The 24,089-nt window shown below is 38.9% G+C and overlaps 1 protein-coding gene across 2 annotated transcripts in view; it reads right to left on the reverse strand.

The window, feature by feature from the left end:
- The window catches only part of CUNH10orf11 (chromosome unknown C10orf11 homolog), a 1,423,205-nt gene that overhangs the window by 637,015 nt on the left and 762,101 nt on the right, over positions 1–24,089 (reverse strand). For both annotated transcript variants that reach the window (XM_019502366.1, XM_019502367.1), the window contains exons 3-4: positions 15,320–15,446; positions 3,926–4,065 (exon numbers count right to left, since the gene is read on the reverse strand). In XM_019502366.1, coding sequence (XP_019357911.1) covers positions 3,926–4,065; positions 15,320–15,446 — 267 coding nt within the window. The remainder of the gene's footprint in view (positions 1–3,925; positions 4,066–15,319; positions 15,447–24,089) is intronic.

A 24,089-nucleotide genomic window follows, 5' to 3' on the forward strand; every position in this document is an offset into this window, starting at 1 on the left:
CCCCCCCCCCCCACTCCCCAACAAATCTCCCTGCCCATCTGCAACCCCATCCCTTCTGCCCAGTTGCATACTCTGCCCACATGGGTCCCAGCTTGTCTCCATGGAGCCCAGGGCAGAGCTGATATCTGCTCCTTGCACCCCCCTGCCCATGGAACCAGTGCCCATAGCAGGCCTTTATCCTAGGCCCCAGCCCCTCACTGTCATGGCTTCACAATCCCAACCTTGGGCCCCACCTGCCCATCCCACTCCAAGATGCCAATCACAATCTACCTATGGCCCCATCCCAGCCATCTGGCTGCACTGAGCAGAGCCACTTAGGGAGTGTTGGTGAGCTGTTGCAGCAGAGGGGGTGGCAGGTGTTGACCCAGCCCGTGACCTCTCAACAAAACTCCCTAAGCAGCCCTCTGGCCCAAATAACTCCCCAGCCCTAGTCTATAAAGTGCATCTCTATCTTCCCTTCTGTCAGACTTCACACCTGTAGGATACCTAGGGGTGGGCAAGAGGTGCACCAACTTAGGAGGAGTCCCAGAATCATCCCCAACACCAGCAGAGTCCATGGCCCCATGGGAAGAGCACCTGAGCAATGCTGCTTTTACAGCAGTATCAGCAGCCAAGTGTGTGGACACCCTGCTGCTTTTAGAACAAGAGCTGGAGTGGGCAGAGCATGCAGTAGGTCCTGTCATCGGTAAGACTTCTATACCCCTCCCACCATTGCTTCTCCTCCCTCCCCCTGCTTTCTCACAGGGTTACCCCAGGGCACAAAACCCTGCTTGTTATGTCTCTGCTTCAGATTAACATGCACAGTTAACTACTTCTCTGCTCATTTGACCAACAGTATCCATTGACTAGTGGATGACTTTTATCCTTTGAATATTAGAAGATCTTAAAATATTGTTGAAAAAAAATTCATAGGTAAAGTTATCTACATGGAATCATACATATACTTAAATGTTTTAGGACTATTGTTGCCAAGGCATATTAAAATGTGTGCCTTATAGCTATACCACCAATACATGTAAGGTAGTTAAAGCTGAAAGAAATGTACAATACTATATGGGGTTTTGTGGGTTAAATTTTTACTTTTTGCATTTGTTTGGCTTGGTGAATGAAAAGTGTTAAGAAAGATTTCTAGCTACATTCACTTTCTAACCTTCAAAGATTTGTAAAATGTAGCTATGATTAGTTTGCAAATGTTAAGGCATTTGAATCAAAAATATTTTTTTCTGTCTTTGGTATTTCATTCTAAATTCTTTCTTTTTTATGGGTTTAGTAGTTTGTTTTGTTCAACTCAGTGCTCAATTTAATAAAATATTAAGTGCTGAGGAAATGAATAACCTCAGTTTAATGAACTTTGGTAGAAGACAACATTAGAATGAATTAATTTTGCTGTTTCTATTGTTTTTTGCTAATTGCAATATTTAAAAAATATCAGTTTTTTCAGGATGAAAGCAATAATATTTGAATTTGTTGATGAATTGAGAAAAGTTCAGAGCTATTGAAATCCTATGTATTATATTTTAGTTTGATTTCAAGCTGTATACTTTTTTTTAAAGATTAAAATTAAATTAAAGAAAACCTTAAAAAGCAAATGTGAACAGTGTGGAAACTAGCCACTTAGATTTTTAAATTTTGTTTAAACTTCAAATGAAAAATGCAGCGACACAAAAAGGAATTCAGAATATTTTGCAGATTCCTCCACATTTTTTATTTTCACTATAAAATCTTTCACCAGTACTTAATAAGAAAACTACACACTTTTCAGGATATTTTGTGACAAAATGAAGATTAGAGACTTTAAAATTTAGCCCTGATCTACCTGAATGCAACCCTTTACATCAAATCTTTGGAGGCTTCCCTTATCCATGCAAACACCCATTTAATATTCTCCTTAAAGTAACTGAAATGGTAAGTAAACATTTCAGGACTGTTTGACTATAATATTGCTTGGCACATTCTAAGTTTATGAAATAATGAGTGCTTATGGGAAAGTAACAGGAAGTTTTTGTTTCTGGTATGTCATTCAACTAATCAGTAGTCTATTCACTTTATAAACCATTTTAATTAATTTGGTTTATGGCAGCAAAAGTGCCAAAAAATTCTAAAAGGAAGAGGGAAAAGTATCGGCGTTGCTGTTTTCAACAGATACATAAATCCAGTCACTTCACATTTCTGACACAGTGGTTTGCCACAATGTGACCTAAAACTACCTTGACCTCTTAGAAATCAACATTTTGCATTGAAATGAAACAACAGACACACTTGTTTTGATGTATGGCTGTGTGACATATTATAAATATTACATCACCTAACCATGAGGATGTCAATCAATAAGATTTTTTTTTCAGACAGCACTAAATGAACCATGGGTTTTTGTCTCTGAATGGTTTCTTTAAGGTCCTACTTTTGCTTAAATGATTAATAGAAGACATATTGTCAGAAAACATACTTAAAGTGAAAAACAGTAAACTGTAGAATTATCATTCATTTTAAAGTAATTCTCTAGTGCAAATGTCACATAAATTTACAAGGAGCAAGCAGTACTAGGCTTTCTGTAAGCTGGGTACTAGCCATACCTTCCACTTCAGAATGAAAATACTGAGAAAATATATTAAATGCAGACTGACCTATTTAGCAAAATCCAAGATATCATAGCTCTGCTGAATTCAAAAGTCACATTGTTAGATGTTAAAATCTTCAGCCCAAAGATAGACTGTTCTCAAAAGTCTGGAATACTGAATATAGAATACTCATACCTAGGCACCTGTGCTTAAATCTCTGAACAAAATTTCAACCAATTGCAATATTAGCATCACACGACTACTTCCAATTCACACAACTTCCAAACAAACTTCCTTTCAGGTCTCTTACACTTTTCTACAAACTCTTTTAACTGTATTCATATATAAGACTTTTTTGATTTTGTGAAGCTATAGTTAGGGTTTTATTATAACTCTGAATTTCTACTGAAATAAGAAAAAAAGTTCAGTCTCTCTTGGGTAGGTATCTTACTGACTACGCTGTTTGGCTACAGTTTAACTGAGAAACCCATTTTCAGTCAGCTAATGTGGAAAATTCATGGCCTGAAATCCTGTATCATATTTGACTGGAGAAAAGAAACGCAGATGACATCAAATAGAATTTTATTATAATACCATCTCACTGCCAGAGGGCAGCAAATATGAAGAATGAAGTAATTTCAGTAGGCATTCCACAGTCTTGGATCTATATTCTATCACTGTGATCACCAATGACAATTATTCCTATTATTCAAAAAATAAACCTATTTGCATATAACTAAGTCCCAGCTACACTTCAGTTGGACCAGTGACGCTTAACTAAGTTTCCGACTTCCACAAGGTTCTGTGTTAATTCCCTAACTACCTTTTGTTTAATTGTGCCCATATACATTCATTTAAATGATTTCACATGGATATTTTGCTACTTTAACACTTGTGGTTTGATTCTATACTCCAACTATTCTTTAAGGAGAGAAGCATGATAGCTAAAGAAATATTTTTTTTCTCTGGGTCTTTTAATCATTTTCTGTTAAATATATTGAAACAAGCATTTTTTCCTTGGAGGAAAAATAAAGACACCCTCTTTTAATCTAATTGTTTTAATGGCCAGATTTTGATGGTCCTCCAACTAGTAGTGTCTCACTCTGACCTTGATTAAGGAAAGTTTTTAAGTGCAAGCTTGAGTTGTTGAAACACATGGGGCATGTTTACAACTGAATATTTTCCTGAAATTTGGCCCCTGGAGTTAGTCTCACTGGAAAAAAAAAAAATCAGTCAAATGCTACGGATGTGACACCAAGTGAGTAAATTCAGCCAAGAGAAAAGGAAGATTTGTTATTTTGGGACTATGCCCTACTTTCATGCAGACATGGATATGCCTTCTTGTATTTACAAGTTAAGATACTAACCTGTACCTCTGGTAGTCACCCTCATCCTTCTCCTTGCTGACCAGTTCATTTGGGCATGCCATGTTTCCCAGTAAACTGAGGTACTGCAGGGCAGGCACAACTTCAGCCAAATGATCCAATAGGCCTTCTAATTCTGTTATGTGTCAAAGGTTGTTGGTTAAGGATTCAACGACATTAATGAAAAAAGTATTTATGCTTGCACCACCACCAATGTAAACATACATTTCAAAAACTGACAATCAAATTTACTATGGCACTCAGAAAAATGTCACATTAATTGTTCCAAGAGCAAATGGGGCTAAATTTAATTTTTTGTTTTGTTTTTGGCACAGAATGAAAGAATTTGGCTGTTTATCATTCTTTTCTCCTTTCTTTCTTTGCTAGGTGGTTCACTGCAAAACATTAAAACTTTGACAAAATGATGGATGCTGTGTGGTAAAATGGTTAGCAATTGCTGGAGTCATGTATCGGGGAATAAAGGCCCCAAGGTCATGGTGGGCCGAGGGCGGTATCGGATACGAACAGGCGGGATTAGCGGCGAGGAGTTCTGAGTGGTACAAGACTCATGTGGTTTCAAATAAAAAAGATGATTTATTACTTACGCTTAGTAGCATAGGTTGAGATACTTGCTTCAGTTACAGTTGTAAAACAAATGAACAACGAAGGGGTCTGTTGGCCCACGGGGTTCCCGAGTGAGCCCTTGCGTTCTACCCCAAAGGATAGGTGCGGCTGCCCACTTGTTAGTCCCAGGGCTGGTCAACAGCTCATTAAATGGGAGACGAATAAACGAAAACTCTAACACGGTGAACGAAGTACACAACGTGACGCCAGTCCAAAGTGGACAACCAGATGGTCGAAGAACAATGCCGAAATCGACGTGGAGATGATGAGGTAAGTTCGTAGTTGAGATAGGTTGGGATGATCCAAATCGTAGCCGAGGTCAATGCCAAAACAGTTCTATAACCAGAAGATCAATACGGAAAAGAAATGGAATCGAAAAACTAATACGCTGTGCGGAGTTATGAGGAGAAGACCCAGGGCCTGAGACCCAATCTCTTCCTGTCTCATAGTCCCTGCTAATAGCAGCCTCTGTTTACAAGTTGAGCAGGTCTCTCTCTCTCTTGATCACTCACACACCAAAACGCTCACCACTAACGCCCACACACTACTAACGCCCACCCCTTGGTGGGGGCTCGCAGGTCTTTTATAGGAATTTTGTGGCCAATCAAATCGCTTTCTACAAAGAAATTTCTAGTCCAATTATGTCACGCTACAGATAGACTGAGCATGCGTCTGATTTCTTTCTGTGTGGTGACTGATCATGCGCATGGTGAAAAGTAGGTCAAACTTGACTGACACGCTCATAGGTCACTCAGGGGGCATCTGCTAGGCATATGGTGGAATTTTCCATAAGCCTGTCTCTGCTGTGCATGTTCATAACTTAACTCTTGTGTTACCAGCACTTAACCAAAATTTTTGCTTGGACATCATGAAACTTTTCTAACATGGAAACAAACAGCTACTTTCACAGCACATTCCTTACTAATATACTCAGTCCACTGGAAAACGAGTTTAAAAACAGAAGAAAAGAAGAGGGGAGGGGAGGGGTGGGGAAAGACAGAGAGACAGAGATACAGCCCACAACAACTCACTTTCACTACCAGACTATAAATACTTGGAGTGCCACATCTACACATCCATAATTACTCAATTAGTATAAATCCTTCACTGAATGAAATGTGAAGACATCAGATTACAATACCGCATGCCTAGCAATGCTACTGCGCAGTAGTAATAAGCTACTGTGCAGTAAGCTTCTCGTGTAGATGCGACCACTGATAATTAAGAAATGTTGCTGGTTGAAGACCCCACCACCATGTTCTGATATAATTCAGTCTGATATATCCTCTCAAAATACTTTACAAAAGAATCAGGGAAATACGAGATTGAGAGTAGCAAAATTTGTCAGTAATACAAGAGCATCACATTTTAGTATGATAAAGCAAAGTTAAGCCTTCGTCTGGAAGATTATGTTAAAAGATATAAATCCAGATTCAGCATCTATTAAAAACTGATGGAAAGACAACAGCTAGCTTCACTGAACTTTGGTCAGACCCCTAGAAAAGATGCATTATCACATTATAATTTTAAGATGTCAGTCTTTTTCTCACACTCAGGACCAAGGTCAAATCAAACCAAAGTATTACATAACCTTCATCAGGACACAAGTTCATAGACGTTCTTTTTAATGCTCATAGTGCTTCCTTGCAGTAAATGTCTGTAAAAGCAGGAAAGCAACATATTTTTTACTATATTTGGATTAAGGGAGTTGTAGACACTGCCAAAGGAGAAGACTACAGAATTACTTGAATCTGGCAGTCATCTTTAGCCAGATGATCTCTTGTAGGACATCTCAAGCTCCAGAGGGGTTCCTTGGAGTAGGAGCTTTTACTATTACAAAAAACAGTAATCTTTTAGTAATTCTAAGATATTTGCTGTTACATGTTATCAATCTTATGTAGTGTTTTACCAGCGATAACTTACTTTTTCAGACCTTGAACTTATTTTTATGGAGTGAATGGACTCCATGAAACAAAGTCCATTTCCATAGTAATTTCATTAGAATCTGTAGTACATTTTTCCCCATTCTCTTCAACTACTTAAGGAACACTGATCCAGATTCAGGCACACATTAAATCTCGATTAGCAATGAACATGTACGACTACCCAAAGGAATTTTGGCCATCTTCAGGCACTTAAATATGCATAGAGGTACCTAACAGGAGTTACAGACTCATCTGTCATATGCAGGGCGTAGGCATCTAAACTCCATAACACTTCATTTGTAATTTCTTAAATCTAAGCATGAGACATTGATCATAAGTTTTATTTGGAGATTTTAATTATGCAGTTTTATGAACAACACGGTATGGACAAACAAGTCCTCTAATTGCTTGAAAAGTGAATGAGGAACTGGCTCTTGAGAGTGAGTATCAGTTATTCTGATCAAGCTAGTTCATGCGCCTGATCCTGAAGTGGTACAAGTTAGCTGAACTGTTCTAACTTTGGCCCTGTATGAAACAGGGTTAAAGTTACAGAAGCTTTGCTACACTGATATTGAAACAATTGTTACATCTCTCTATACTCTCTCAGAAACACCTGGTTTATTCATAGATTCAGAGATGTTAGGGTCAGAAGGGACCTCAACAGATCATCGGAGTCCAACCCCCTGCCTAGGCAGGAAAGAGTTCTGGGGTCAGATGACCCCAGACAGATGCCTATCCAGCATTCTCTTAAAGAGCCCCAAGGTAGGGGAGAGCACCACCTCTCTTAGAAGCCCATTCCAAATTTTGGCCACTCTTACCATGAAGAAGTTTTTCTTGATATCTAACCTAAATCTACTCTCTGTCAGTTGATGACCATTGCACCTTGTTACCTCAAGAGGCGCCCTGGTGAACAGAGAATCTCTAATGCCTTGCTGCATCCCCCTAATGAATTCGCAGGCAGCCACAAGATCACCTTTCAGCCTTCTCTTGCAGAGGCTAAAGAGATCCAGGTCCCTCAGTCTCTCCTCATAGGGCTTGTCTGTAAGCCCCTAACCATACGAGTGGCCCTCCTCTGGATCCTCTCAAGTCTACCAATATCCTTCTTGAAGTACGGCACCCAAAACTCGATGCAGTACTCCAACTGCAGTCTGACCAATGCTGCAGAGAGGGGAAGTATCACCTCCTTGGATCTATTTGTCATGCATCTGCTGATGATTTGCTGATGATTTTGTCATAGTAATGACTCATGTTCTTCTTGAAGTCCACTATGACTCTGAGACCCCTTTCTGCTTCTGTGCTGCTGAGAGTCACTTCCCAGCCAGTAGGTGTGTTGGATATTTTTGCCCCCAAGGTGCAGCACTCTGTACTTGTCCTTGTTGTACTGCATCCTATTGTATTCTTCCCATTTTTCTAAACTGTCCAGGTCTGCCTGCAATCGTTCGCTACCCTCTGGAGTGTGCCCTTCACCCCACAATTTAGTATTGTCCACAAACTTGGACAGAGTACACTTCACACCCACATCCAAGTCATTGATGAAGATATTGAAGAGTACAGGTCCAAGGAACAAACCTTATGGGACCCCACTACCCACATCCTTACAGTTCAATACTGACCCATCTACTACCACTCTCTGGGTGTGACTGCTCAGCCAATTTGCCCACCAAACTGTGTAAACATCTATATCACAGCCTCTAAATTTACTTATGAGAATAGGATAAGATACCGTATCAAAGGCCTTGCTTGGCATCCAAGAAAATGACATCCACCTCTACTCCTGTGCCTAAGCATTTTGTGACCCTGTCATAAAACGAAACCAGATTGGTCCGGCATGATCTACCTCCTACAAATCCCAGCTGCATTGTTTTTCCCACTGGACTCCCACAATTATGATCCTTTATAATCTTTTCAAAGACCTTTCCAAGAATGGAGGTGGGACTAACTGGCCTATAATTACTCAGATCCTCCTTCCTTCCCTTCTTGAAAATAGGGACCACATTGGCCCTTTTCCAGTCCTCTTGGACCTGACTCAAGTGCCATGAGTGCTCAAACAGCCATGCCAGCAGTTCTGCTATGACACCATCCAATTCCTTCAGTACCCTCAGATGCAACTCATTTGGGCCTGCTGACGTCCAGTCCATCCAAGTGACTCTGCACCAGGTCAGCATCAACAGTTGGTAGGCTGGTGTCCCTCTGATACCCATCTAAGAACCCTTTAGAAGACTTGTCTTGACCCTTGCTCAGGAACACTGAGGCAAAAAAACTCACTGAATAGCTCAGCCTTGTCCCCCCGCTCTGTCAGTAATTGTTCCTCTTTGTTCAGTATGGGTCCTGTGGTGCCCTACACCTTCCTTTTACTCCCTACATACCTAAAAAAAGACTTTTTGTTCTCTTTAATTTGTGTTGCCAGCCTCAGCTCCATAGTTGCTTTGGCCTGCATGTTTATGTTCAAATCTTACTGAAACCTGCATTATTATCCCACTTTCATTCAAACTGTAATAGTAGTATGCATAGTATTATCCTATTCTCTTTTATTCTGTTAGTGTCATTGTTAGTAGGAGTAGTATTTACAATAGCATATGTAGAACCAAGGAACATAGTACTTTACCAAATTTGGAGGAAACCAGATACCCAGCTGCCTAAAAAATAGTAGTATTTTAAATTTGTTTTGCAGGGTGGGTTGGTTGGTTGGTTTATGAAAAAGCCAAAGTTTTATGGACTTTGGGAATGTCTACAAAATATCCTATGCCAATTGCACTTGAAAAAAAGTGTAATATGATGGTAAAACTGTGTGTTAGTCATTTCTTTGGCATCTGATAATCAAATAATTACTACAATTATTTTGCTATAGTTCATTTAACTTTTACGCTCTAGGTCTAGCCACCACTCCCTTGCAACCCCTTTAAAAATAAACATGATCTTATCAGAGGTACAGATTAATTTTTCCCCAGGGGACATTTCCATCTCCTATCACAGATTTTCCTTTACAAGGCACATATGAAGAAGAAATGGCTGGTATTGTGTAGGAACTACCCCATGATGAAGAGCTTCCCTGAGATAAGTCATAATTCATGCAACTTCAGTACACTGTTTAATAAACCAGCAGATCATATAGTTAGTTACAAGATCACAACATTTTTGAAGCAGTGGTGAGAATACATGGAGAGTTGAACACAGATCGGAAAATCTATACTCAACTTCTCCATTATGAGTTACTGTAGTCCAAAGCATTCAGTCATGGTGTGACCTGGACCAAAAAATGACAACATCCCACTGCGTAACATAAAATCAGCTTTGCTCTAGATAAAAAGGAAATCTTCCATTAAATTCATGGACACTATTAGTGATTTTCAAGAGAAGGTTATAGATTCATAGACGTTAGGGTCAGAAGGGACTTCAGTAGGTCATTGAGATGTTAGATGGACACTTGGCTGGGATGGTCTAGTCAAGGATGATCCTGCCTTGAGCAGGGAGCTAAACTAGATGACCTTATAAGTTCTCATCTAGCCTTACTTTCCTACGATCCTATAATTCTCCTCCCTACCATTTAGATGCCTTGGTGCTGGAATGCAGATGCCTGACTTCATTTACACTTTGATTATTTACTGCAAGGTATATATGCAGTCTAGAGACAAATGTGTACACCCACATTCTCCATTACTTTAAAAACAAATTTCAAATGCCTCAGATTTAATTAAGGTGCCTCAGGAAGTATTGATCCATTGTCTTAATCAGTAATTCCATCAATCATACTAAAACAGTTAATGTTGTTCCTAAAGGACATTTATCAAAATGAAAATCTCCACCAATAAAAATAATGAACTACCTACATCTTTGATTTATTCAAATTAGTTAAAGTTGTCTTGATTGCCAGCAAACACAAATTGCACAGGTCTTCACAAGCATTCACCTCTCATCACCCAAAAATGTATATGTTAGATATGTTTTAAAAGTTTATCTCAGACCTAGATTTTTTTTTTTTTTATGGTTATTGCAATATTTCCAGTTTTAAATGTGGGGAATTTTACTAGAACAGGAAGTCTCTATAAAACTAGAATGAATGTCTCAAAATCTGCTTGCTGTGTTGATAATCAGATACAAATAATGTATTTTTAGGAGCCTGCACAGTACACACCTATATTGTATTTACACATGAAACTATATAGGCAAAAATAAACTACTGTCATACTGGCATTATTTTTCTATTAATAAAATAATTAATTTCAACACCAGAATATTGATCATGACCATTGGCAAGATGTAGTAATCAAGGAGCTCCAATTTTAGTTATACAAAAAGAACCCTCAATTGACATCACCTTTTAAGACATTGATAGAACCATAAATACTTACTACTTACTTTTGTGTCACCATGCCCGAAATGCCATGTTGTCCGTTACAGAAAAAAAAGATCTTATATTCCAATCGTTCCACCTATCTTGACCCAAAAACATAGTATCTGGGTATCTACTGTACTGAATAGGAGCAAGAAAATGTTGAATTAAATGTACAGAATTTCTCCCTTCTTCCTAGGGGGTTATTAGGCCCATATTAGTAAGCATATTGGTAAAAGAGGGGTCATATCTCTTCCTCCTATCTTAACTTTCTTTGTACTTCCTGCAGTTTCTGGAAAAGTGGATGAGAGGGTTCTAAAGGTGGTCTTTTCAACTGTTCAAAAAAGCAGCTCCATGGTATTTGAACTAGATGCCAAGAAAATTTGGTTTCAAAAAGTTTGTCCCTTGAGAACAGCAATCAAATTGTCCCTAATGGCATATGACCAGTAAAGGAGGTTGCAAGAAGTATGCTTTTAGTTACTCCTCTCTGGTGTATCAAAGAAAGATCCCCAAGCAGAAAGTCTGCTCTACCACTGTTGTCTCTCCAAGGGAAACAGGCAGATTCTGTTGGTAATATGACTTTGCAAATGAGTTATCATATGGATATAAAGTTACAGGTAAAAGTTACAGCTGTTCCCTGGCACTTCTGTGTGCATGCTCTTTCTCTGGAGTTAATATGGGAAGTTACTCCTCAGTGAAGGTGGGGTCTCTTCGGTTGGCGGTAAGCTCTCCAGACACCAGGACTTGTGTATCGAACTGTGACTAAAAACATCCCTCCTGTCTTCCACCTTTGACCATTCACCCAAAAATGGAATTGAAATCTGAATTGAGATCCGGGTCCCTAATGTTCTGAGAGGTATTTAGGGTCATTTGGAGTTTTATCCATACAGAAATTATTGCCACTTATAAATAAAGAAGTAGGTCTCCAATAGATTGGTCACTATATTGGAACATCTCTGTCCCTTTTTATGCAAAAAATAAACAAACAAATAAATGTACACAGGTGGGTGGAAAATGTCTTTTCTCCTATACCTGAAGAAGGGTGCTTGTGGTCAAAAGCTTGCAATTAAAGACTTTCAGAAGGTGGCAATCTGTTCAGGACAGTTTATATTTTACAACTTTATGTCCCTATGGAGGGCCTAACTCAGGGGGGTAATATAACAAAATATATCCATATAGAATACGGTTCCAGGAATTGCCTAAAAGACAAAAGAATCCAAAAGGAGGATTTGGAACATACCATTGTGGATATTTGCCCACACTTATGTTGCTACTTCTCAGAACAACAAATCCTGAACTTCGCTACCGTAGCAGCCAACATCTCTTTCATTTTCTCCGTCTGTCTGGAAGCCTGGGGTGCTGATAATTTTGGAGTGATGTAGCTGTGATGGTCCATGAAGTATGTAATATCACCCCTCTAATCCCCCCATTCTTGTTTGTTGACTCGCAGTCTGCCTAAAAGTGATCACTTCCATATTGGAGATCATAGGCAAAAGCAGCACTTGCCAACACATTTATTTCAATGCCTTTCATAGGTATGGAGGTACTAACAAAACTTATTTTCAAAAATGGTCTTGAATCTACATATATGCTTATTTAATCAAGTTTTATTCCAGGCTTTAAAAATATATATTTTTTCTCATTTAGATCAATTTCATAGTTGGTGAATTCACACCAGTGCATAATATTCACACCATATATATCTGCGTGCTTCAGGGTTTAAACCAATCTGTAAAACAGATTACCAAGCTACAATGCACTGTGTAAAGAGTGAAGCATATATTTAAAACAATTACCACTCCTACCTCAAAATGCATAATGTTGACAATTGCAGCCAATAAAAGTTAGTTGGAATACAGAACAATGCAATTCAGGAGGTACAAAATATATGCAAAAAAACCCTGAGATATCACACCAGGAAAATTATGGGGGGAAATTAACTTTCTGGAAGAAAATTATTTTGCTATGAATTGAAATATGACATTATAAGTAAATACAGAATTGGTAAAAAGTAGAGGACTTTGGATATTTATCAAATTTGGTGATAAGCTATTAGCATCTCTGAAATAAATATGCAAAATTTATTTAGGCTTTAAAATAACTGAGAGGAAGAAGTGTCCTACACATTAAGTGGACTTTCTATAAGAAGTAACACAGATCAGCATCTATAGTCTATCAGAGCAGGGACTGAATTCGGCTAAAGCTGGGACTATAATGATAGAAGAAACAAATAAAGCATACTGTTATGCTGAAGAGAGACTCTGGGAAGCTACCAATTAGTCTTTGAGTTGACATATATTCTGTCTTTCAAAGGTTTCTTTAATAGATTTTTTCCTTCTTGTAAGGAAAGACCGATTGCTGTTTGATTTCAGTTGAGGTATTCTTTACTGCCATGTCCTTTTCTACAAAGTTACTGCAGTCTGGGTTCTAACACCACTGAGGTGCACTGCAAGCTCTTTCTCTATGATACAGGTGTCACTATTGTATAATATACACATAAAATACCAAAGTCAGGAATATACCAGTGATGTGCTGGAAGGAGCTAGAGTGACCCACTAGAACCCCTTCCTAATGCCATCCAAACAGATTACAAAGTTCTGGGACATTTCTCTGCTTCTGTATGCTGCCAATTCTTCCCTGCCAGAGATCACTTACCCATAGAACACAAAATTTTTATTTCTGAAAAGGATTTCTTTTTCATTCTCTCCGAGTTCACACACCCCTGATTGTACCCTGGCTGTTTCACAAGCTAACAGATTTTGTATAAGTCCTTTGTTAAATTATTGGCAGCATACTGCAAAAATGTACACTGGTGTACATAATTCCTTATAACGCTGAACAGCTGAGTACACCCGGAGGACTAGCCATCATAATTTTAACATTGCATTTTTTTAAAAAATGCCACTATGGATCAAACTCTGCTCATCTTGCACACATTGACTTGGAAAGATTCATTGCTTGAATACAGCAAGCAGGATGTAGCTCTGCATTTTGTACATCACTGTAATTCTCAATGAACCTCTTCAAATAGTACTGGTGACACGGTGGCACTAACTCCTTCTCTGATTTTGTTCATTTAGTTCCAATTCAGTGTAGTGTCTTCACCCCGGCAGCTGAGGAATATACCACCATGCACACAAATCTAGCAACTCAGCCAGTACTCATTTGGTAAAGCAGAGAATGCTGCATCAAACGCTGCATCATATGTAAGGTCAGCAAGAATCTTTTGGCTTATTTTTCATTAAAACATGTATGATAAGAGTTTTATTGGAATGGCAAGATATAAAACCAAACAGCTATCTGCATCCCACCCTCAGAATCCCTGTGTCACCAAGAACACAAATTAAACTGGACAACAGTGATCTTCGTGACCCTGGGGCTGCACTGGCAAGTTGCCAGGACCACAACGTTTACACCTAATTTTGCTTACATATTTACATACTTTTTAAAATATCAAAACTCAAAAAACAAAACAAAACTATGCAATCATAATATTTCCAACTACATTTTATCGCCTGCAATACAGGACTATAAATTGCTTTCTGTTTGCTTTCACTGTCATAAAAGCCTGCAGTTGAGTGCTTTGTCCTCACCCTGCAATTACAAGTAGAGGGTTTTCATGGTCTGTGCTTTAGGACGCTCCAAGCTTCATTTGGACGTTAGGCCACACTTTGATCAGCCTTTGCATAGGGAGAATATATGTATATACGCCTTCCGCTTCCAAAAGGGTCACGGTATGGACAAATGGCTTAACAATTAAATCCAAGCATACTCCATGAAAACAATTAGCTTTTTTATTATTCTTTTTTATTTATTCAAAAAGTAAGGCCACTAAACAGATGCACACCAAGGGAATCAACTTAAGCACATTCCTAAATACTGACTCCAGTGGAGCATAAGCCTCTATGCCTAACAGTTTTGCAGTTCTGAATAAACCTAAACATCTGTGTAAATCCTTTCCTGGTATAAGGGACCTAGCACAGGCTGAACTGGGTTCATGCGTGTCCATGTAGTCAATGAGAAAGTGCTGAATTCAGTATCTGGCTCACAAGTGCCTATGTAGCAGCCACATTTTTCATGTTAACTGGGTGAATTAACAGATTGCCACACCCAATATGATTATTGTCGTTGTTCTAAACGGTAGGTATTCAAAGTATAAAAACTTAATGCTGTTTCACTGCACTCTCTATTCCACTAGAGGTCAGCCTGCCACAGAACCCCAAGCAAACACAGGAGCTACCGCACGCCAGCAGCACTGACATTATTTTCTTTCTCTATTTTATCTATTAAAAAAGATTTCTTCAGAGCCATAACTTAGATCTCACACTAAAATGGAGCAACAGGAAGATATAATGGTGCATTTCATTTATGAATGACCTATAATAAATTACTATGAGGTATTCTAGGTGCCAAGAAAGAGAATGCTTTGTCTGCACATGAACTATATTTCACATACTTTAATTTGGCTGACACATAAAACTCATTTGACATTTTGCAGGTATTTCTTTGAAAGGATATTTGGTTCTTGTTGAGCGTTAAGGTATGGAGGTGGGGTAACCTGGGTAACAGAAGGTCATTTCCGAGGAGATTGTTGTCCAAGATCAGCTCTTCCAGGCAACTGAATGTTTTCAGTCCTTCTAGTGACCTGCAAATGACAAAGGCAACAGGAAAAATGATACTCCACTAAATCAGGGAGGCCATTATGAGCTGAAATAAATATTTTAACCTTCCTTTTCAGGAGCGGGAATAGTTTTGGTTTGGGCCTGTCAGGAGAGTGAATGACAAGAATTAGTGGCAAGGGGAGTGCTGGCACTGCAACACATCCTTCACATGCTGGCAGGATGAAGGATGGGGGTCACTTAGTGAGTAGCCAGGATCCAAAACAAAAGGCTTCAGATATGGGGCCTGCAGGATGAATTTGTCAATGTCTTGTGCCTTCAGGCACCCAGCCTCGCCTGACCCTAACCTCCATTCCCAAGATAAATAACTCTGTCACAGTTCACCTTCATTCCCTGGACACAAATTTAAGTTGTCATCCATCATTTCTGCCAAGAAATATCATACCCTACTAACAATAATAAATACAACTTCAAGTATCATTTCTTAGCAGTTACCCTACATGCAATAATAGGAAATTGTGAAAGGATTTTTTTCTTTTTATTAACCACTTAATTTGTTCCTGTTCAAGTCTCTGCAAACAAAATAAAATTACCCTAGACAGAAGCCATGTCCTCTGGTTTAAAACTTACTGCCCTGCTGTCAAGATAAAGTTCAGAATGTAGAAAACAGCTTTAAAAGGGGGAATTTTACAGCGTGGAAATGCAGATGTAGGGTTGTAAACAAACAGGCATCTGTGGGAATCTGTCACCCAGTTAGGAAAATACGGGGAGAAATGAAAGAGATGGCTTTGTTGCTCTGCTAAGGCACTTATTCCAAAGTTAACTCTTAATTTCATCGGCTTGCACATTCCTGCTGGAAAAACACATGCATTAATCAAGTAAGACTGCACTGTATATAGAGCATACGCACAGACGCACATTCACAGCTCATTCACCTACCAGACACCTAGAGATATGCTGAGATTGCATGACTTGACAGCTGATCTACTATGCCTACCAGTGGGAAGATCATCACTGTATCTCCTGGCTGTTTTATAAAATGTGATGAATAAGGGAGATGCAGTCTATACTATTTATTCACTTTCTGATGACATTTATACTAAGGGGATTTTCCTCCTCCCTCCCTCTGTTTTTTTGGCAAAGATCAAAACTAGGCAGGGCCTCTGTTAGACTGTTATGCCACATGCTGTTATTGAAGAAATATGCAAATATTAACCTAATGCAAATATTTATACAAAATGTTTGTGTTTTAAATCCCACAGATTAATTTAACACCCACCAAGTCAGCAAAAATCATGATGCCCCTTCTGCACAGGCACCCTCACCCCCAGTCCTCTCCTGAAACCCCATTAGTGAGCACAAATCAAAAGCTTCTCTCTGAAGATCAAGTCTCTGACCTTCAAAATACAGATCCATATATATATTTATGAAAGTTAAATACACACACACACACACACACATACATACATACACACACACATATATATATATATATATATATATATATATGAAAGTAAAAACTAATACAAAATTGCTTTTACAACAGCATTCACCTGAAGATCTCCAAGCACTGCCAACATTATTTATGCAGTGGTATTTGAGGGTGGTGAGGTTAAGTGTCATTAACCCCATTTGATGGGCACTGAGGTACATGGAGACCAAGCAAATGATTGGCCAAGTCTACATTACACACTTCTGCTAGCCAAGCTGCATCAGCCAGAATGCCTGGAGGTATAATCTGACCAAAGAGAGAGCAAAACCCCTAGTATAAATAGGTTCACTGAAAATACTGTTCCTTTGCTATAATGGTTTATTTCACCCAGGGTGGGGGAGGTGTTGCTGAATAAGCTGTACACAAAAGCCCAGTTTTGCCAGTTTATGCTGTATGCATACCAAGAGAGCCTTGACAATAACTCACAGCAGCATAGCTTCATCGAGAAAGTACACCTAGCGTAGACCCGGCTTCCACCAAAATCAGGAGTAGACCCTAGGTCTGCTTCTCTGGTCAAACCAGAAGAACTGTGCCTTCTACACAAATTAAATATTTTTCTTGCACAAATCTAGTTGGTCTAATAAAAGATATTACCTCTACCATGAGTCCTGATTCCTTCCACACAAGTGCCATTTAAGGGGAAACAATCTAGAGGAAGAAGCAGCAAATTTATCAGGCTGCTATGATTTTTTTGTTTCAGTTTATTTGACAAACCTAGTTTAGAAAGTTCCCTTTAAACACTCTTTATTATATAAATAGTTAATAGTGGATTGTATCCAAACCTCACTTTTTAATTTAAGGCCCCAGCTTGCCAAAAGGAGTTCAGAATAGGCCACCTCCTTGTCAGCACCACAGAGCCTTATGGGACTCTAATAGGCCCTTTGTGAATAAACATTGCTTGGGCTCTGGTCAGTGTCAGCATCAAAATACACATTGTTCCTGAGTTATGTTATGCAAATATAATACTCTTATCATGAGAATCAGCAAATGGTTGGCAACTGGCAAGGAGAAGAAAGCACACATCCAAAACTGCTGCAGGGGAGGCATAAAACAAAATGACAAGGCATGAAGTGGGACAAAGGCCTTGAAACACTAGAGGGAGTTGCCTATTGAAACGGCCTTTCTTTCTAAAGCTTAGGCTGAACACAATGGTACTAGTTTCACAGATGAGCAGAGAAAATTGTGCGCAAATCCCCTTACACCTGTCTGGTTTTGATAATTTTTGCCATGTAATGTTATTAGCTGCTCAGTTAAAAAGGAGCTGTGTTACACAGGGGGTTGCTTATTAATTGTTGTTTTCATGTCATCAACACGGTGTGCACTTGGTGATTTAATCAACTAAATTCAGAGCCTAGGGAGGGAGGAGGGCTTGCTATAGTGCAGAGACATGGTGTAAACAATTAACATAAATGTATGTCCATATGTTATTTTGCTATTCACAGAATTCCATAAGGGGGCCTGGGGGGGCACGCTTTGGGGGCTTTTGTGTTTTCCTTAACTCTAAAGAAAATGAAAACAACAACAAAAACCAACTGCCAAAACCCAGAGTGCTTGAGAAAATAAAGAAAGATGACATTTGTTTTCTGCCATTTAGTGAAATTAACTATTAAATTCAGAAATGCAGGTGCATCTTCTATTACTATATATAATTTCTACTAGTTATATCCTGAAACTAAAAAGCACAGGCTCTGAAAATGAATCCAGAGCCAATTTCCTGTGTGAACTTCAGTAAGTCAGGTAATTTCTGCATGCCTTGATCTCCCATCTGTGGAACGGGAATAATACCACCTACCTACCTACAGGAAGATTGGGATGCTGAATTAATGTTTGTAAAGTTTTCTGAGAGCCTCAGGTGACAGGTGCTATAAAAGTACAAAGTATTAGGATTACTATTTCCATCAAATGCCAAACAGATTGTGTTACTATATTCAATATATTTTATTATTAACATATCCAAAATTGGAAGGGGGCAGCAAAAACAGCAGCTCTCTCATAGCAAAGAGCACAGCTGAAAACACACACACACACAGATAGATAGATAGATAGATAGATAGATAGATAGATAGATAGATAGATATATATAGATATCAATATAGATATATCTAAATCTATACATATCTATATCTATCTCATACCTAGGAAGGGAAAATCCCCATAGTCTTAAAAAGAGGCAGACAAGTAAAAAGAAGGAATTCCCTGAGAAACCACCATCTTAAAATGAAATCTTGGATGCTTCCTCATCTTTTACAGCACCTAGACATGTCCCAGGCTTGGTAAATTAAAACCAACAGGCACAGCCTTACTGCCACAAAAGAACCAGGACTGAAGGGGCAATGGCAGGTAGCTGTTTTCTCTAGATACTTTAGAAAGCTAATAAGCATCACTGAAGCGTATTGCTGGTTGCTTTTTGCCTGCTCTAATGACATGAAAGCTGCCCATTATCTCACCCACAGGTACCATCTCGGTTACCTCATTGCAGGGCTCACACTCCACTCCCAGAAGAGAGCAAGTGCTGCCAAGAGATTTCCATTGCAATTTCCAAAGTCACATCAAAATGACAAAACATCACAACGTATTCAGCTCTGCCTGATTCGAAAAGAAAGAACTTTAAGTTTCCACTGTAATTAACCCTATCCTCGTTAAGATAATTATGATCAAGCTCCCTGTCACAGCTAATATCACAGCATCATTGCCTATGGCTCACGCTTTGCCCTCATTAGCTTACAAAAACACTGCGCTAAACAGGCAACTGAGTCCCTCTGCCAAATGACTTAAGATGTTCTATAACCAGACAGTAAATAATCCTTTAGAATACAAAGGTCTCAGAAATGTCCTTTTATCCAAGTCCTCCACCTAATCAGCATGATTTTGCTCAGCTTTCCTTTCCATAATTCATTCATGATCTACTGCAAAGTTTTAACCATAAAGGAATGTCATTGTGGGGATTTTTCACTGTGTATGCATGGTAATTGTTGACTATACCATTTTATACAGTTCCCCTGGCCTGATGTGGAAATGGATTTGGTTACAATGAAACTAAATAGCAGCTATTCGAATTGGTAATATTTGTCCATGGGTACACAGGATTTAGAGAGATGAAAAAGCAAAGCCATCTCATCAAAGAATGGCCAAACCTCAATATTATGCAGTTGTCCTTGTCCTGAAACAGCAATCTGCTCAGAAGTATATTTTAAAGAGGACATGCTCCTTCTACTCTCTGTTAATAAGACAGCTGACTCATTCCTAATGACATTTTTTTCCCTGTTTAACAGGAAAGAGAGGGCAGTTAACAATATGTAAATGAGAGAGTTTGGCTTTTTCCTTGAAATTGATTTGTACTCTGCTGACAAGAGATAGCCATTACCAGAAGTTAAAGATAGGGTTGTTATGAAAGGAGAGCTTGTTTAAAATCACTCCCCTTGCCTTTCTAAATTTTAGCAGATTAAAAGAAAAGGCATCATCATCACTGAAGGATGATGCCTTAATACCTAACAGGTAATGATTTCAGTATTCAAAGAAATAATACTGATTTACACTCCTCTAGCACCTGCCACCCAAGGATCTCAAAGTATTCTGCAAACGCTAATGAATCTCACAAATCTGCTGAGAGCTCAAAAGCTCCATTTTGTGGAGGGTAAAGCTAAGACAGCAAGAGAGGGGTGTTAAGTGACTAGCTAAAGGCAATTTGTTGAAAGAAAAGAAACAGAACCTAGGGCTCCTGAATTCCAGTTCTGAGATTTAAGCATTGCTACAACAACAAAAAACAATAAATAAATTTTATGTGCATGGACAAATATAATATAGAGGGGCACGTTTCTAAACTGATGTTTTGATTTCACAAGAGGCTATGTAAAACCTGGTTTCACTTATCCGTACCCTGGCTCTGCATTAAGTTTAATTATTAATTTCAATGAACCTGAAAAACTCAAAGCAAAATTCAGCCAAAACAATAAATCTTTCCCTCCTCACCACTTTCAGGAAGAGAGAGGTTTTTTCATGAAATGTTTACAGAGAGTTAAAGTTAAGTTGATAGGTTGAGTTCTGAATTCATAAGCATATTGTAGACCAGGCACAATTCTTCTTTCAACACCTGTCTTTTTTGTCTAATCTTCTTTAACTCATACCCATGCTAGACCAGCTTTGCGACTTGGGCTGCCCATTCATAACAGCAACCAAAACAAGCCAAACCCAGGGCATCATAAAACCATCCTTTCCAGTCATCATGCATAGCAGTGTTTATTCACTACACTTCCACTTCCACTGTCAACCGATTGGAATAAAACTGAAATGAGCCCTATGATAGTAGTAGACAAAGAATGAAACAAAGGGGAGATGAAGGATTGGAACTACTACCTGTCTGCCTAAGCAGACTGGATTAGTTTTGCACGTTCAGCATAAGGGATATAAGAAATAGGAATACATCCTACGCTGTCTGCATACATTTAACTTCTAGATATCCAAAGAAGAGAGAATCTGCCCTTTAGTGTCCTCCTTTGCTCAGAAACTGCAGACAACTGAAACTGCATGTGGAACATCAGATACCATCAAGACTAAGGTGAGGAAGCTTTACAAGACACATAAGGACCAGAGCAGAATAAGATTTGGTAGTTTTGGCTGGTAAGGATTCCTAGAAGCCTTCTATTATCTTCAGTTTCTGAGCTTTAAATTCATCTAACCTTAGAGTCTGCAATATTGCAAACCCTAAATGTTTATAAAAGAAAGTCAAGAATATATGGAAAATCATGAAATGTAAAAATTTTTTAAGTGGTCTTCATTCTGAGACTTTAGGATAAATTTAAGGGTGCAGACAGAAGTGCAGCACCTGGCTGTAACTGAGAATGCTTTGGAAGATTTAGAAGAGTTACAATGATCCCTTAGAACAAACAGAAGTTCACTGTTGGTTCCAGGGCAGAGGGGAATCTACTTCCCAGCTACCAGCCTTCCCCTAGCAACAGCCTCTATCCCTGTTTCAGAATGGAGGAGGGAACTCATTCTAGGGGTTCCCCAGCCAGTGCTGGAGGGGAGGGGGGTGAATTGAAGCCCCTCCGCTACCACAGGGGGCTCCACTACAGCCACCACACTCTTCAGTGGGGGCTGAAAACCCCCAGACTCAACTCCCTCTGCTCCTTTTCCCCCCTCCTATTCTGAAAACAGCTCAAGACTGGCAGGAAGTGCAAACAGAAATTATGGAAGATACTCTGTTTTGAAACTTCTTCATCCAACCCCTCATTGCATGAGAGGTCAGCTTTTCACCCAATCAGCCATTTTTAAAGCTGTCTGCAGCCATGCGCTTGTTTTTGGTCACGGCTTTAAGCTGCTTTCTGTGGCCAGATTGATTGGGCGCATATTGTCACTTCTGTCTGCAACCTAAGTCATACTTTTATTTGTTTCTTCACAGCTTGAAGAACAATGAGTATGAGTTTAGTTTTAAATAAAGCTAAGAGGGGTTTTCACAATAACAGCATTGCTCCAGGAGTTACGTCTTTAGGTTGATACTCAAAGGTCAAAACACAATAAAGTTGGGAGCGCTTGCAAAAATGAGTTGCTAAACCACTTAAGGCTTTGTCTTCACAGGGTGTTAAGAGTTCTTTGTGCAACTAGGTACCAGTTCTGATTCAAGTCTTCAGTAGCTAACAAACCTCATATAAACAAAGATTATGTCATTTCATAACTGTGAGTCTACTAGTACCATCAAGCTTTCCATGGTTTGGTGTCCAAACTTTGTGAAATAACTTAATTTTCAGGGGGTTTCTACCTTAAACTATAAAACAGATTGGGATGTCTGGAAGGTTTTCTTTAATAAATCTTTCCAAAGCTATATTCCATTATAGGCATTTCATCCAGGCCTAATCAGGTAGGAGAACCAATACTGGAGCCATAGCCTTAACCTTCATTTTAATGTTTTAAAATTGGTGTATGTCACACCTTTAGGGTTATTTAAGCACATTCCGATTTTGTTTGATATTGTTACATTATCCTATACATTTAAATAAATTGACAATCAAGAATATAATATTCCCTGTGGAAGAGTAGAAAAGTTCAGCTGACATCATGTACAGAGTATTTTTAAAATAATAAAATACAGACTAGAAAAGTATTTCTTCATGGTCTAACAGACAAATAGGTATTATAGAACATATAGTAGTTTTCAAAAAATGGCTTAAAATTCTCTAGTTGATATGTAACAGTTTATTGCAGGGGTGTCCAAGATACAGTTGGTGTTAGCCCATGCCCTGCACATAGCACATAGGATCACTCCAGAGTGCTTTCTGCATATGGCACACAAAGCTGATCCGGCCCTGCACATTGGCTCTGGCATGCAAGGTCAGTCTGACAGCTTGATTCCACCTGCAGACAGGCCCCACGCATCTCTCCTGACCCACAGAGCCAGAGTTTTAATTTGACAGCCTTTGTCTATTGTATTTTTTTTCAATCAAAGATCATTTTTGCCCAAAAACACAGGGGGTGTTGGTACAGTCAACTGGGCATATCTCACCACTTACGTTCTTAAGACTGAGCCTTGATCTTCCTGCTGAAAAAACTTGAAAGGATTTCCCAAGTAAATAAACAAAAACAAAAAACCAGTAAAGGAAAGATGGATAATAGACAGTTTTATAACCAGCATATCATCATTTGTTTCCTTTCCATTCCTAACAAAGAATCCAACTGTAATGAAACAAAGCCTTTCCAAAATCGTTTTAAATAAGACACATGTGCACAGATGCACTAATGCACATGCATACATACAGGGTCATTTCTTAAACTTGTAAGAGCAATGAAGGGCATAGACTATAAAGATCTAACCATTCCTTAAAAACAATAAAAATGCATAAAGTCAATAATTTATTTGTTTAAAATAAAACGCCATCCTGATCCAAGTGCTAAGTTTTGACCCCATATATAAGCCCTTTGAACAAAGGAAATGTAATGGAAGTAGGGACCGTCTTAAGTGTAAAAGCAATGGCACAATGAAACTCGTAGCATATCTCTTGAATCATTCTGTCACTTTGCAATTCAGACAGTAACCTGACCTCTCCCCACTTCTGTAGAGAAAAAGGGAAGTAAGCAAACACATGGAGCAAGTAGGGTAAAGCCCATTTCAACCACTAGAGTGTGGTGAGAACAGGGAAAGAGAAGTAATTTTTCTCCCATCTTCCACAACAACCAAGGCTGAGGA

Source organism: Gavialis gangeticus, unplaced genomic scaffold (assembly GCF_001723915.1).
Source record: "Gavialis gangeticus isolate Ggan-Ray unplaced genomic scaffold, GavGan_comp1, whole genome shotgun sequence".
NCBI classification, from domain to species: domain Eukaryota; kingdom Metazoa; phylum Chordata; order Crocodylia; family Gavialidae; genus Gavialis; species Gavialis gangeticus.